Genomic DNA, 12,405 nt, shown 5'->3' with positions numbered 1-12,405 from the left:
TTTATTATTATAATATTGCTAATATGTTTTACAGTGACTAATACATGATTTTTTCAGGGGAGGGGAATATATTTTCATTCGATGAATACAAAATAAATGTAATTTAAAAAAGCGCCTAAAAATAGTGCAATTACATAAGTAAATCTATAACATATGGTCAAAATTTTTTTAATGAAAACAGCTTAAATAACAACAATAGCTTTTGCTCTCAAGTTGAGGAATCTTGGCTGCTACCCTAAATCATCTCCTTGTATTAAAGAGTGGTTTTTTTTTTTTTTTATTAATAAAGTGTTGATTGAAGTGTTAAGAATGAATATTTTTATTTATTTATTTTATCAATAAAGTGTTGACTGACTGTTAAGCGATTTTAACCTATTGAGAATGCAAAAAAATTTCGTACTCTACAGACAGCTTGAAAAGATTATAACTTTTGGTTATATATAAAAAAAGAATGGATTTAAAAAAAAAAAATTTGGGTGCCCTTGCCTTTAATAATTAATAATAATTAATAGGGAGAGGTGGGAAACTGTATAGTGCATTTTAGATGGGTACAAAGGACTTGTGAAGGAGTGAATCACAAGCTAATGTAATGAAGGGGACGTGAAACTACCACTGTTACAGACAGTTTCTATTTAAGGCAATTGCTATGTTCTCCTTATTCTTTGTTTTTAGTGCACATTTTAATTCACCTAATTTATTACTCAACTGGCCTTTTGCCCTACGTCACATTTTTTCTTCACCCTATCTTTCTTTTTCTTTTTCTTTTTCTTTTTTTTTTTTTAAAAATGTCCTTTCGCATATTTGAAGCTGAAATAATTAATTAAACACTTGAATTAGTATTGGTCAAAAGCATCGTTCAATTGCTAACCATTTGAGAGAGATGGAACTTTCTGCATATGTGTGTACATATATAACAAGTCATACCGACGTCTTAAAAAATTCAACATTGACATTAACATTTCGAACACTTTTAAAAATCTGTCAAACTCTTTAAAAAAAAAGTGTCCTATTATTTATTTTATTTTATTAATTTCGAACTTTTTTTTTTGAAAGGAAAACATCCAAATTCATTAATAGGAAGAAGAAATAACATTTGGAATAGAGTTCCAAACTTGGAAGCTAGTACAATCATACGATGCTCTAGCCAAAGAGTGAGTAATCGTATTTGCTTGCCTCCGAATCTAGCAGTAATATTAAATCTCTAGTACAATTTCGGACACTTTAAGAACACATTTAGATATTTTTAAGGACATTTATTGATTTTAGAGATACGTATGAAAATTCATTAATAAAAATTTTAAATTTGTTGTTTTAAATATATAATTTTTAATTATTAATACTTGAAATAAAATAATTAAAAACTCTATGTTATAATTTAGAATTTGTAATTATTATATATCTATTATTATCAAATTGAAAAACTAATTCACAGTATTGATTTGAAATTAGTAATTCACAAGACTTTTATAAAAAAAAAAAGAGTCAACAATGTATTATATTGAACAAACTAAAATGTGGAATATTATCGCAGAGTAATTTTGATCTCTTTTAAAAATGTTAAAATTCTTGAAATTATCAATTGATCTCTGAATAAGCAAAGATGTTATGACTTTTTGGTGATGATAATTATGTTAAAATAAGAAATTAAGTATTTTTCATTTTATGTTTATGACTAATTATAAATGATTATTTACTTATTTGAATTATTAATAAATCATACTTATTTAATGTAACATGTCTTAAATGTATCTTCTATTTTTTAAACTTCCTATGTTTTGGCTCCGTGCCGTACTCGTATCATGTATCTGGTGTCTGTGTCTATGCAACCTAGATGATAGATTCAAAAAATCTATATATAGCATTCATATAAAACGAACAAGAGGGCGCAAAAAAAGCCGTCAAGCCTATTGCATAGATATTTTATTGCATATTCCCTACATGACTAGGGATTCTAATCCTATTTATATAGAGGTAGAAAGTAGAAAGATTCTTGATTAGTTGTAATTGGAATAAATTAATAAGGTATTAGTTGGAGTGATAAGCGACCTCAACCCTCATAAGGATGAGAACACAAATTCGATTTCCGTAAGCGCGCTTTACTGGGAGGCAAAACACCTTTAACCCTATCCAGATTTTGTGCAAAATACAATATTTGCTCCATAAAATAATCATGATAAAAATTTATATTCTATCAATATATATGCGGGCTATCTTCTATCAGTATATGTACGGGCTATAAACTTCATCACTGTCAAGAATTAGAAGCAAGACAATCTTACTATGGGGATCAACATTATAGCTAACCCTAGTTTTTCCCTGTATATGCAAAATTTTAATTAACATTGAACCAACTGCTTACAGAAAATTAAGAAATATTAAGTAAAACTATAGTGAATTTATATTTATTCACTTCAAAATATTTAATTTGCTTTCAGTGTATGTATGTTTTTCGTTTGAGTGGCTGGCTTAGTTGGACCAATTTTGATGGGTCTTACATAGTAACTACAGCTGTGGGGGTTTGGTTATTTACTTGCTAATAAAAATCAGACACCAATGCTTATCTATCTTTAAAAATTTACTCCCTAAATAAAACTACAATATTACTTTTCATATCAATTAAAAATTGAAATAACCACTTCTAATAACACTTCTAATTCACTAATTAATGACTGAAAATTATTAAACAAAAAGCTTACATATTTAGCAATTACGTGCACTATTAGAGGAAGCATTCATGTCAAAGTGTAAAACACAAAAACAAAAAAGGTGGGTCCTAAACCTAATTTTTCTACAAGCAAAACTAAAACAAGGTTTTATTTCAACTAAAGAAATTATGATTTTGTGTTTTTAATTACCTAAAGATTATACGTAGAGACTTCCTCGGGGACACAGCCTATGTGGATCTTTTGTTTAAGTAGTTTTTAGCGGTCAAAATGCTATTATGAAGTAGAGATTAAAGTAGTATTTTATAAAAGTTTAATTCATATAACATTTAACTTTTAGCGTTTTATGAAAAGTTACTCAACAACCAATAGCTAAACGCAACATTTAGTTTTTAGTATTTTATGAAAAGCTAAATGCTAAAACAACTAACAACTAAACGTTACTAAAACAATTAAACGCTATCAAAACAACTAATTTTGCCGAACAAACTTTTAAATTAGCTTTTTTTTTTTACTCAAAAGAAGATATTTCTAATCATTCACTTAAAAAAAAATGATAAAACAATAACTATAGCATTTTGTGAAAATAGCTAGTGAATGGTGAAATTGACCGTGTCCTCGTCAATTTATGAAGTTAACAAGAGCCCACAGGAAAATGAATTTGGTATGGAAATTAGACAATAATTGTTAACCATAATTTTCCTTATTTAAGTGCAATGATGCTTAATGACCTGGCCGTGAAGAAAATAAACCATTCATATATATAAGAATTTAAAAATATTTTCCAATTCGAATGTTACACTTTGTCGTTTCCTATTAGGGTCTGGGCTATTGGGCTGTCCCTCTTCTAAGTCTGTATTTATTCTAATCCTAGTTATATTAACAATGGTTAAAACATTCCAAAATTGGCAAAGTTCAGGTAACCTGGCAGAGAGTGGTTAGCAGTCACAGCGATCTTTTGTCCATCCTTCCATTAACATATTATGGTCTTTGACAATATAGTAACTTATAGTTTCAGATAATTGTAGAAGCAGAGGAAAGTTTTCTCTTTTCTATTTGAATTGCACCAAGAGAGAAGAGATTATAATTTTCCAGGTTTCAGAAGCTCTTTAGTTTCCATTTCTCATTTCTTTGTGTCTTCTACTCCCTTATTTGAACCTTTTATAGATCTTTATATCTTTCCTGAAACGCTAAAGGCTAAGGCTAACAAAGCTCTTTGGGATCAGAATTATGGGTCGTGGAAAAATACCAATTAAAAGAATAGAAAACCAGACGACAAGGCAAGTCACCTTCTCCAAGCGCAGAGCTGGTCTTTTGAAGAAGACTCATGAACTTTCAGTGCTTTGTGAAGCTCAAATTGGTCTCATCATCTTTTCTAGCACTGGAAAACTGTGCCAGTACTGCACTGAGCCTTTCAGGTTTATTCATTTTACCATTTCTCTGCCTTTTTTTTTTTTTTGTTCGTTCCCCATTTTCTTCTGAGATGGATCTGTTGGTTTCTGATTTTTGCTTATTAGAACTTCAATTGATAAATATCTTGAGTGGATTCACTTTCTTTTCTGCACGTCTCTGACAAGCTAGAGCTAGGGTTTCCAGTCAAGTTCCGTTCTCACATTTTCTTGACCAGCTTCTTTTACAAAGATTTTACTTTTTCTTTTCTTTCATTTTTCCTTTACCTTTTATTTATGATTTTAATTATCTCATGATCTCTACTTAGAACAGCTTCTGATTTAGTAATTATTGATATTATTCTCTTTGACCATCCTCAAATCGAACTTGTGTGATATGAGATATTTTTGTAATAAGGCTTCATCTTTTAGCTTCATTTATGAGCAATTAATTTTTTTTTTTAAAATATTTCCAATAATTCAAATTCATATTAAAGTTTTTTATATTTATTAAGTAAGATTAATATTTTATTTTGTTCCATTTCAATTTTTAATGTGATCCAAACAGACCCTAGAAGTGATAATTTTTCTCTAATGTATGTGTATAGAGAGAGAGAGAGAGAGAGAGAGAGAGAGAGGGAGATATGTTAAGCATATATAATTTCAAACCTAATATGCACATACTGCAGTATTTCTCTCAATAATGTTGTTAATTTTGGTTTTTAAATTGTATTCTAGGAATAGAGGCTTCTGAATCTTATTTGACTTATTTTTTTTTCCAAAATAAACATTTTCCTTTATAAATACATTAATAATTATAAATTGAAGCTAAACCCTACTGAGCAGTGATGAGTTTGATCAAGTTACTATAGTTTCACCTATGAATGCTCTGAGCTGATTAGAAATGTTAAAAAAATGTGAGCAATGGGTGATTATTTTCAATTATAAAACACAATAAAAAAATTTATGTAAATCTACTATTTAAAGAAATTTATAATAAAAATACTATCACGTAATTGTTATAGAATTTTTTTTCTTTTTTTTTGAAGTTCTTGTCCATGTACATTAATGTGTGTGTGTCCTGATGTTGCAGGATGGAGCAAATCATAGAAAGGTATCAGAAGCTTACAGGGACCAAAATTCCAGAGGATGATAGGAGGGTAATTATTAAAAAATTTCAATTACGTAATATGTGCATGTAAATTAATTAATGTTTTGCAATTTGATCCTTTTTCATTTGTTAATTTTGCAGGAAAATCTATATGATGAATTGGCAATGCTAAGGAAAGAAACTCGCCGTCTTCAATTAAATATGCGACGGTACACCGGTGAAGACATGAGCTCCATCCCTTTTGAGGATTTAGATGAACTCGAGCAACAGTTGGAATACTCCGTTGCCAAAATCCGCAGCCGGAAGGTAATTTTTCTTTAGTCTTTTTTTTTTTTTTTTTTTCTGAATTAGCAAGAACAAAAATTGCAAGAATGAGAAAAAGAACATATACATTGTTTGTTTTTCTCTAATTTCTGAGTTTGTTCTGTGGGTTCTTTGGCTTTGTTGTACATACAGAATGAACTCTTGCAACAGCAACTGGACAATCTGCACAGGAAGGTTAAGTTGTCTCTTTCTTCTAAAGCAAATAACTATAAGCAAAATGTTAGAGGCACATTTCTTAGTTTAACGCATAACCTAATTCTTCCCTTCTCTTTAAAATGTTAGGTGCGGATGTTGGAGGAAGAAAATGGGAATATTTACCGTTGGGTAAGGATCCCATTCGACTCTCACCAAATATTTCCATATCTTGTTATTTTGTTTTATAGGAATCGTTTGTTGTTATATAAGTTTCTGAAAATTGATGTATAAAAATGATTATTTCAAACCAGATCCAGGATCACCGCGTGGCAATGGAGTATCAGCAAGCAACAATAGAAGCAAAGCCAGTGGAGCATCAACATGTTCTTGACCAATTCCCATTCTGTGGAGAACCAAGTAGTGTTCTTCAGCTTGCAACTATTCCTTCTCAAATCCACTCTTACCATCTCCAGCTTGCTCAGCCCAACCTTCAAGGTATATTAGCAAAATATGCACCATTTTACTTTCCTGCTATCTCATAAACTAAGGCATTAAATCTCTGTCTTTACAACTTATTTCTTCTTCTTATTTTTTTTTTCATTTTTTTTTCTGCAGAATAATAAGATTTTCAGTGATGGGTTTCTTAGTACAAGTACAACTACAGTGCAATTAATTATAGACAGTATGCGTTCATTGCTTCTAAGACAGACTGTTAATATATTTGGTTTCTCATTGCATTAATGTTCTTCAAGTTATGGTTTGAAGTTATAATTAAACAGTAGTGGTGTGTCATCTTTGAGTTCAAAACAATCTAGCATAACTTGAACGTTTGGAAACTTTTCTTTGTATGTATGTCCTGGTATTCTACGTACGTAGTTGTGTGTTTGTGTTCTATGGAAGCAAAGAAATAAAGGATATTAAGTACACCTATTATACTGAAAGACTAGTCAAACCTAGTATGTATGCATCCTGTAACAATCACATAGAAATCACTCTCTATAATTTCAGGTGAAAACTGCCTGATTGTGAGTGCGTGTTGTACTAAATATTTCACTGTTTTACTGGAGAAAACTGTTTCTCCATATCTGAAGCTTAATGGTTGATTTACAGGTTAATAAGCGTCCTTCCTATGCGAAGTTTATATTGTTTTGGTTCTGTCTTTTACCTAACAATTTTAGGTTAAGTTGGGTCGTTTAAGATGAGCCTTTTGGCTCGAGTTTAGACATATGAAAATGTTAAGTTTTTACTGGATTTATAAAAATTGATAAAATACTTAAATTGCCTAAAAAAACTTAGCTTCCTTCCTACTATTTTAGCTTCATACAGCCGTCACATTGAAGCTGTGCTTCTCGATTGGAATTTGACATACAAATTGGTATGTCCCTGCTATTTTTACCAAACAATCAAAGAATAACAAGCTTCCTTTACTTATCCACCATGAGCACAATCGCTCAACAAGTTCTATTATTAGTATGGGATCTCATCTAAAGTCTTGGGTATTTCCCTGCATTTCAACAGCAGCACCTAAATGTTCACAAGAACATAAAACATTCACTATAGTCAGCTCAAGCGGTTTAAGACCTGATGAAACTAAAGCATTTTATTAAAATCTAAAGCATCTCGTAGTCCCCTTTCTTAACATACCGTCAATCAAACACTTGGCGTACTATACTTTGCAAAGCCATCTAGCATGGAATTCAACGGAACCAAAATTTTCAGAGGTAGTCCATCGAACGGTTTTCGTGCATGCTAAATATCTCCAAAAGAAGTGTCCATGTGAATCAAAGAATTGGAGAAAACCTGTCAGACTCATAAACAGCTTTTGTAATATGGCCAAACCGAGATCTCGCTTCAAGAGGCAAGCTGACGCCTTGACAATAAAGGGAGAACATTAAATGATCTGGAAGGATTCCGACCCTTTAACATTTTAGCAAAAAATGATACCGAGTCATTTGGGTTAGCTCTTTGAAGTAGTCTGTATTCCAGTTGAAACTTGTTGGGTTTGACATAAAGAGTAATCAGATAGTGCAAAAGTTACTTAAAACGAGGGTTCAACTCGAACTGCGTTTTCAAACGTACATCGAAATGCGATGCATATGCATATCAAAACGCCGAAACCTGAGATCCGGTGACTCAGTTGTTATAAGTTTTAAATAATAATAATAACAATAATAATAATCAGCTGTTATAGGATGCTTAGAGTTAAAATGTTAATTAAATACCGCGGCTAAATCTCATACTTTTAAGTCTTCTAATTACCCTTATAATAACAGAAATGATTTACGGCTCGAATCGCGTTGATGTGCGATATTAAAACAAATATATATATTTTTGTATTTCCCTAAGTTAGACAATGGCTGAAAATTCAGCAGCTATTAAGTTAAGCAAATTACTTGCCTAACTGGATTTATAGTCATGCTTATGAATTAAATCAATAATAATAAAAATTTTTTAAAAAGTGAATTAAATCAATAATAATAAAATTTTTTTAAAAAGTGTTCTGATTTTATCTTTTTTTTCAATATATAATTAAAAATACTCTTATTTCAATAAAAAATCTTATTCTCATTATTTTAGTTAATGAAAAAGCGCATCACACCTGTCTAAATAAAAATTTTCCCTAAGTCAAGCCACTATTTCATCGTTGTTTCTTCAAGAATCAGCTATTTCATACACGTGTCAAGCTAAACAAAAGCCTTTTCACCCATGGTTTAACGCAAGTGTTCTCTCAACCTTTTTTTTTTTAAGTTTTGTTTTAATTGAAGATGAGAGAGTTTATCTTCAAATTTTTAATTAAATATTTTTATTAATTTATTTAATTTTATTATTATGGCCAAGTTATATGATACAATGTTTTGATTTAATTTAAGTTATGGCTAAGTTATTTAAGTGACATATACATTTATTTTTTGATTTAATTTTTTTAAATAATTATTGAAACAGTAGCAATCAATATTAGTTTAAACTTGGTTAAATTTAACCAAGCTATGATATGGATCCTACTAAATATTTTTTTTATTATTCAATTATAGGATGTAATTGTATCTAAATTTTAAGTTCGGGGTATATTTTAAATAATGGTGGTTTCAGGGTTGACTTGCAACATTGTGAGAAGTTCTAGCTGAAAAAAAAAAAACATCATTAAGCCACAAAGAATGAATTTGTTTTAGTGCTAATGTTGACTTGAAATCCAAAATGATTCGAACTAGTTTGACTCGAATCTACATGCCTGTTTAACGTTATTGAATTAATGAAAATAATTTAATTTTTATTCTTAAATTTAAATCATTTTTGAGCTAATAATTTAGATTATGTTTGATCAAACATTTCTCAGCTAAACTCAAAATTTATAATTTGTTTTTAGAATCATTGTATGCTTCAATAGCCTAATAGTAAACTTGAATAATGGAGACCTAAAAGTGAACCTTTTAGAATGACTTGACTCGAATTGATTCGACTCGGTCCCATTGCCCCATATGATTGCTTAGTTTGAGTTTAGACTCCGATTCCTTCAAAATAAGCTTTCTTATCTTGACTAGGCAAGACTTTTTTTTTTTTTTTGAAAGAGTGACTAGGCAAGACTTAATCCTTGCATTATGTATTGTAAAGCTTCTTTTGAAAGTGATTTTTCATTCAATTTTTTGTTAAAAAATCTAAGATCTTGCAAAAGAGAAATGTTACAGCTTAATTGATTTTATAGTCGATTATCTAATATTTTTGGTGGATTCATATATATATATATATATATATCATATTAGAATTCTATTAGTAGCTTCAAATCAATGCAAATAGTATAAGGAAGACAAGACCACTCTTCTCAAAAATAGATATAGAATAAAATTGTTATAACTAAAATAGCATAGTAAAGTTCACTGATCTAATAAGAACTCATAATGAAAAGTTGGTAGGTGAACTTAAAAAATTTATTATATCTTTAAAGTTGTTGGCTAGACTCTAAATTTTCTATACATGACATAATATCTATGAACTAGTTATTTGTGACGAATATAAAAATTTAAATCACTAAATTGAAAGGAGAAATAGGCCACACTATCTGACTCCAAAAAGTAAAAATCATCGTCTATTTAATAAACAAATCAAATGCAAACAACAAATATTCTACATAGGATGGAGAGGCCGCAAACTCAATACAAGATAGAAACAAAATATAATAAAATAATGAAAATATAAATAACATAGATCTATACTAAAAAGATATAGATTTATAATTTATTTAAAAAAAAATAAAAATTTATAAAAAAATGAGAAAAAGGAGGGAGGGTTTGTCATAAGAGATAATCAATCCCTCCCCCGTAGCTACATACTTGACTCTTGTGTTTTAATGAAAAAAAGGAAAAGAATTTTAAAGAGCAGGGAGAAAAGAGAGTGGCTAGAGTTTTTTTTTTATTATTATTTATATATCTATTTTATTAGTAGAAATTCATTATTAAAACCAATAACATATTAATCGGAGTAGTAAGTAGTCTCAATCCGTATAAAATTAAGAACATAAGATCGATCCTTATCCAAAGATTACACTTTGAATCTAAAAAGAAAAAAAAAAAATCCATCATTCAATCACTTGGATCAGCAACCTATTAAACAAGAAAATAAATTAAAAACTAAAATAGAAACTAAAAAAAATTACTTCAAAGACAAATTTTTAGGTATCTCGACACTTACAACCTAAAGTATGAATCCATTTTACTCTAATAAACTCAACTACAAGATATTCTTAATATATTGATCCACAAAATATTTTTTTTTTGTATTTTTTAATTAATTGAATTCTCTGCCCACAATTAAAAATTTATATTTGCATGTATATATATTTTTTTCCACTTAGTAATTTAAATTTCATAATTATATAATTTCTTTGATGAGCTTCAAAATTAACTACTAACTAATTAAATTTGTTATTTATTTTTTAACTTAAAAATGAATTATCTTTTAATTTAGTTTTGTTTGATTTGGTCTTTAACATGTTTAAGGTTTAACTTTAAAAATATTATTACCATCTTTTCCTTATCATGCCTTTCACTAATATTATTATTATTTTCTGAATAATTTTTATGCGCAAATTTGTTAAATGGTTTCGTAATTAGTGATAAATGTAAAGTTCAAAAGCTGAAACTAACAAATGATGTAAATTTATTTTATTAGTATTTAAAAAGTAAAAGAAACTGCACACCAAGATATAACCTAGTGATAAGTACATATACAACTTGACCTAATAATAGATCCAGGATCGAATCCCATTCTCTAATATTGAAAGAAAAAAAAGTAAAAAAAAAAAAATCATAAAGATGATAAGATTATGGAGGTATATTAGAATAAATTTACTAAAAAATATAATTATTTAATTAGTATTTAAAAAAAAAAAAACAATGATGAAAGTCATAAGATTATTCAAAAGTTACATTAGAGTGAATTTTATCTCAATCTCCTTCCTAGTAATTGAAAAATAAAATAAAATACTAACATAAATGAATATATATTACAACTAGTTATAGCCCCACGCTTTGTGCGCAGATTTTTACATATTATTTCATAATTATTACTAGTAAAATATTTTGATAAATTTTTAATTTTTAATTTTATATTGAAATTCTTCTTATTAAGAACAATAATTAACCCTTATATTTAGTCAAAAAACTAATGAATATTTGAAATTTAAAAAATATTGATTTTATTTTTTATATCTAAAGTTGACATAATGGAAATAATTTAAACTTTTTTATAATAATTTAGAGACATTATAAATTTAAATTGAAAATAGGTATTGTAAATTTGAATGAGTTGTAAAGATAAAACTACAATAATAAAATTGAGATTTCTCTATTGATAAACTCTTCTTTCACCTTCAAATTAAAACATTAATTAAGTAACTTGTAACTCATAGAATAGGTTATGAAGTAAGCTATGACTTTTTATGATCTTTTAATAAAATCATTTTCTTAAAAAATTAAGAAAGTTAAATTATATAATTTAAAAATTTTTGAATTAAAATCTCCTTATTTTTTTCTAATGCTAAACTAATTTTTTTAGTATGTATAATCAAAATTTTTAGATAAGTTATTTTCACATGCCAAATAAATATCACAACTATTTAATTTGAAATCTCAAATTAGTTAGTCAAGCCATGAAAAATATAACTCATGATAATTAACAAATTTATGATATTTTGATTTTAAATGAATCTATTTTCTCGCAAAATTTATTTTTGAGTCACTGTAACTAAAATTTTGTATATATACCAAAAGAAAACTGAATAAAAAGATTTCACTTACTATGAAAAGGAATGATCCGACTTGATAGGAACTATACTAGCCAGAAGAGGTTTCTAAATGAAAATAATAAATGAATACACAAACATGTTAAGAAAATCCTTTGAAGAAAAGATATTATGGAAGGAAAAAATACCATCACTTGGTGTCACCAATTAATTATTTACATTCAGTAAGACAAATTACTAATAATGAATTAAGAATCTAAGAAAAATAGTATATGCCTTACATGGTGAAGCAAAAAATATCATGTTTACAACTATGTAATCTTCTTCTTCAGCCTTGGTGCAAGAGACGTGGAGCCTATAATATCCAAAGATATCACAAATAAACAAAGAGATAAAAATAGAAGCGGTCAAAACTCACGAATAAAGTCACTAAATATATTTTTCAATCTCCAAATACCTTGAATATCTAATCAAATAGATGAGTAGATAGATAAAAAAATCGAAAAATTTTAAATATTTAAATAATTCAATATGGATAATTTATACCAA

General features: G+C 28.1%; 1 protein-coding gene across 1 annotated transcript; it reads left to right on the top strand.

Annotated features, from left to right (window-relative positions):
* The first annotated feature begins 3,654 nt into the window (after positions 1–3,654).
* Positions 3,655–6,554, top strand: LOC105634574 (protein TRANSPARENT TESTA 16). Its single transcript, XM_020679457.3, has 8 exons — positions 3,655–3,758; positions 3,890–4,081; positions 5,145–5,211; positions 5,304–5,468; positions 5,619–5,660; positions 5,769–5,810; positions 5,933–6,116; positions 6,237–6,554. Exons 2-8 carry the CDS (start codon positions 3,894–3,896, stop codon positions 6,239–6,241), a joined length of 693 nt encoding a protein of 230 aa, XP_020535116.2. The 5' UTR covers positions 3,655–3,758; positions 3,890–3,893; the 3' UTR covers positions 6,242–6,554.
* The last annotated feature ends 5,851 nt before the right edge of the window (positions 6,555–12,405 follow it).

The sequence above is a fragment of the Jatropha curcas genome, chromosome 1 (genome assembly GCF_041381405.1).
Source record: "Jatropha curcas cultivar XTBG-Jc1 chromosome 1, XTBG_Jcur_1.0, whole genome shotgun sequence".
Taxonomy (NCBI): Eukaryota; Viridiplantae; Streptophyta; class Magnoliopsida; order Malpighiales; family Euphorbiaceae; genus Jatropha; species Jatropha curcas.
This window is presented reverse-complemented; position numbering and strand designations above follow the sequence as displayed.

Coding starts and splice junctions, on each gene's coding strand:
- LOC105634574 (XM_020679457.3), top strand. CDS start 3,894: ATGGGTCGTGGAAAAATACCAATTAAAAGAATAGAAAACCAGACGACA. Junction 4,082..5,144: donor TACTGCACTGAGCCTTTCAG/GTTTATTCATTT, acceptor CTGATGTTGCAG/GATGGAGCAAATCATAGAAA. Junction 5,469..5,618: donor CCAAAATCCGCAGCCGGAAG/GTAATTTTTCTT, acceptor TTGTACATACAG/AATGAACTCTTGCAACAGCA.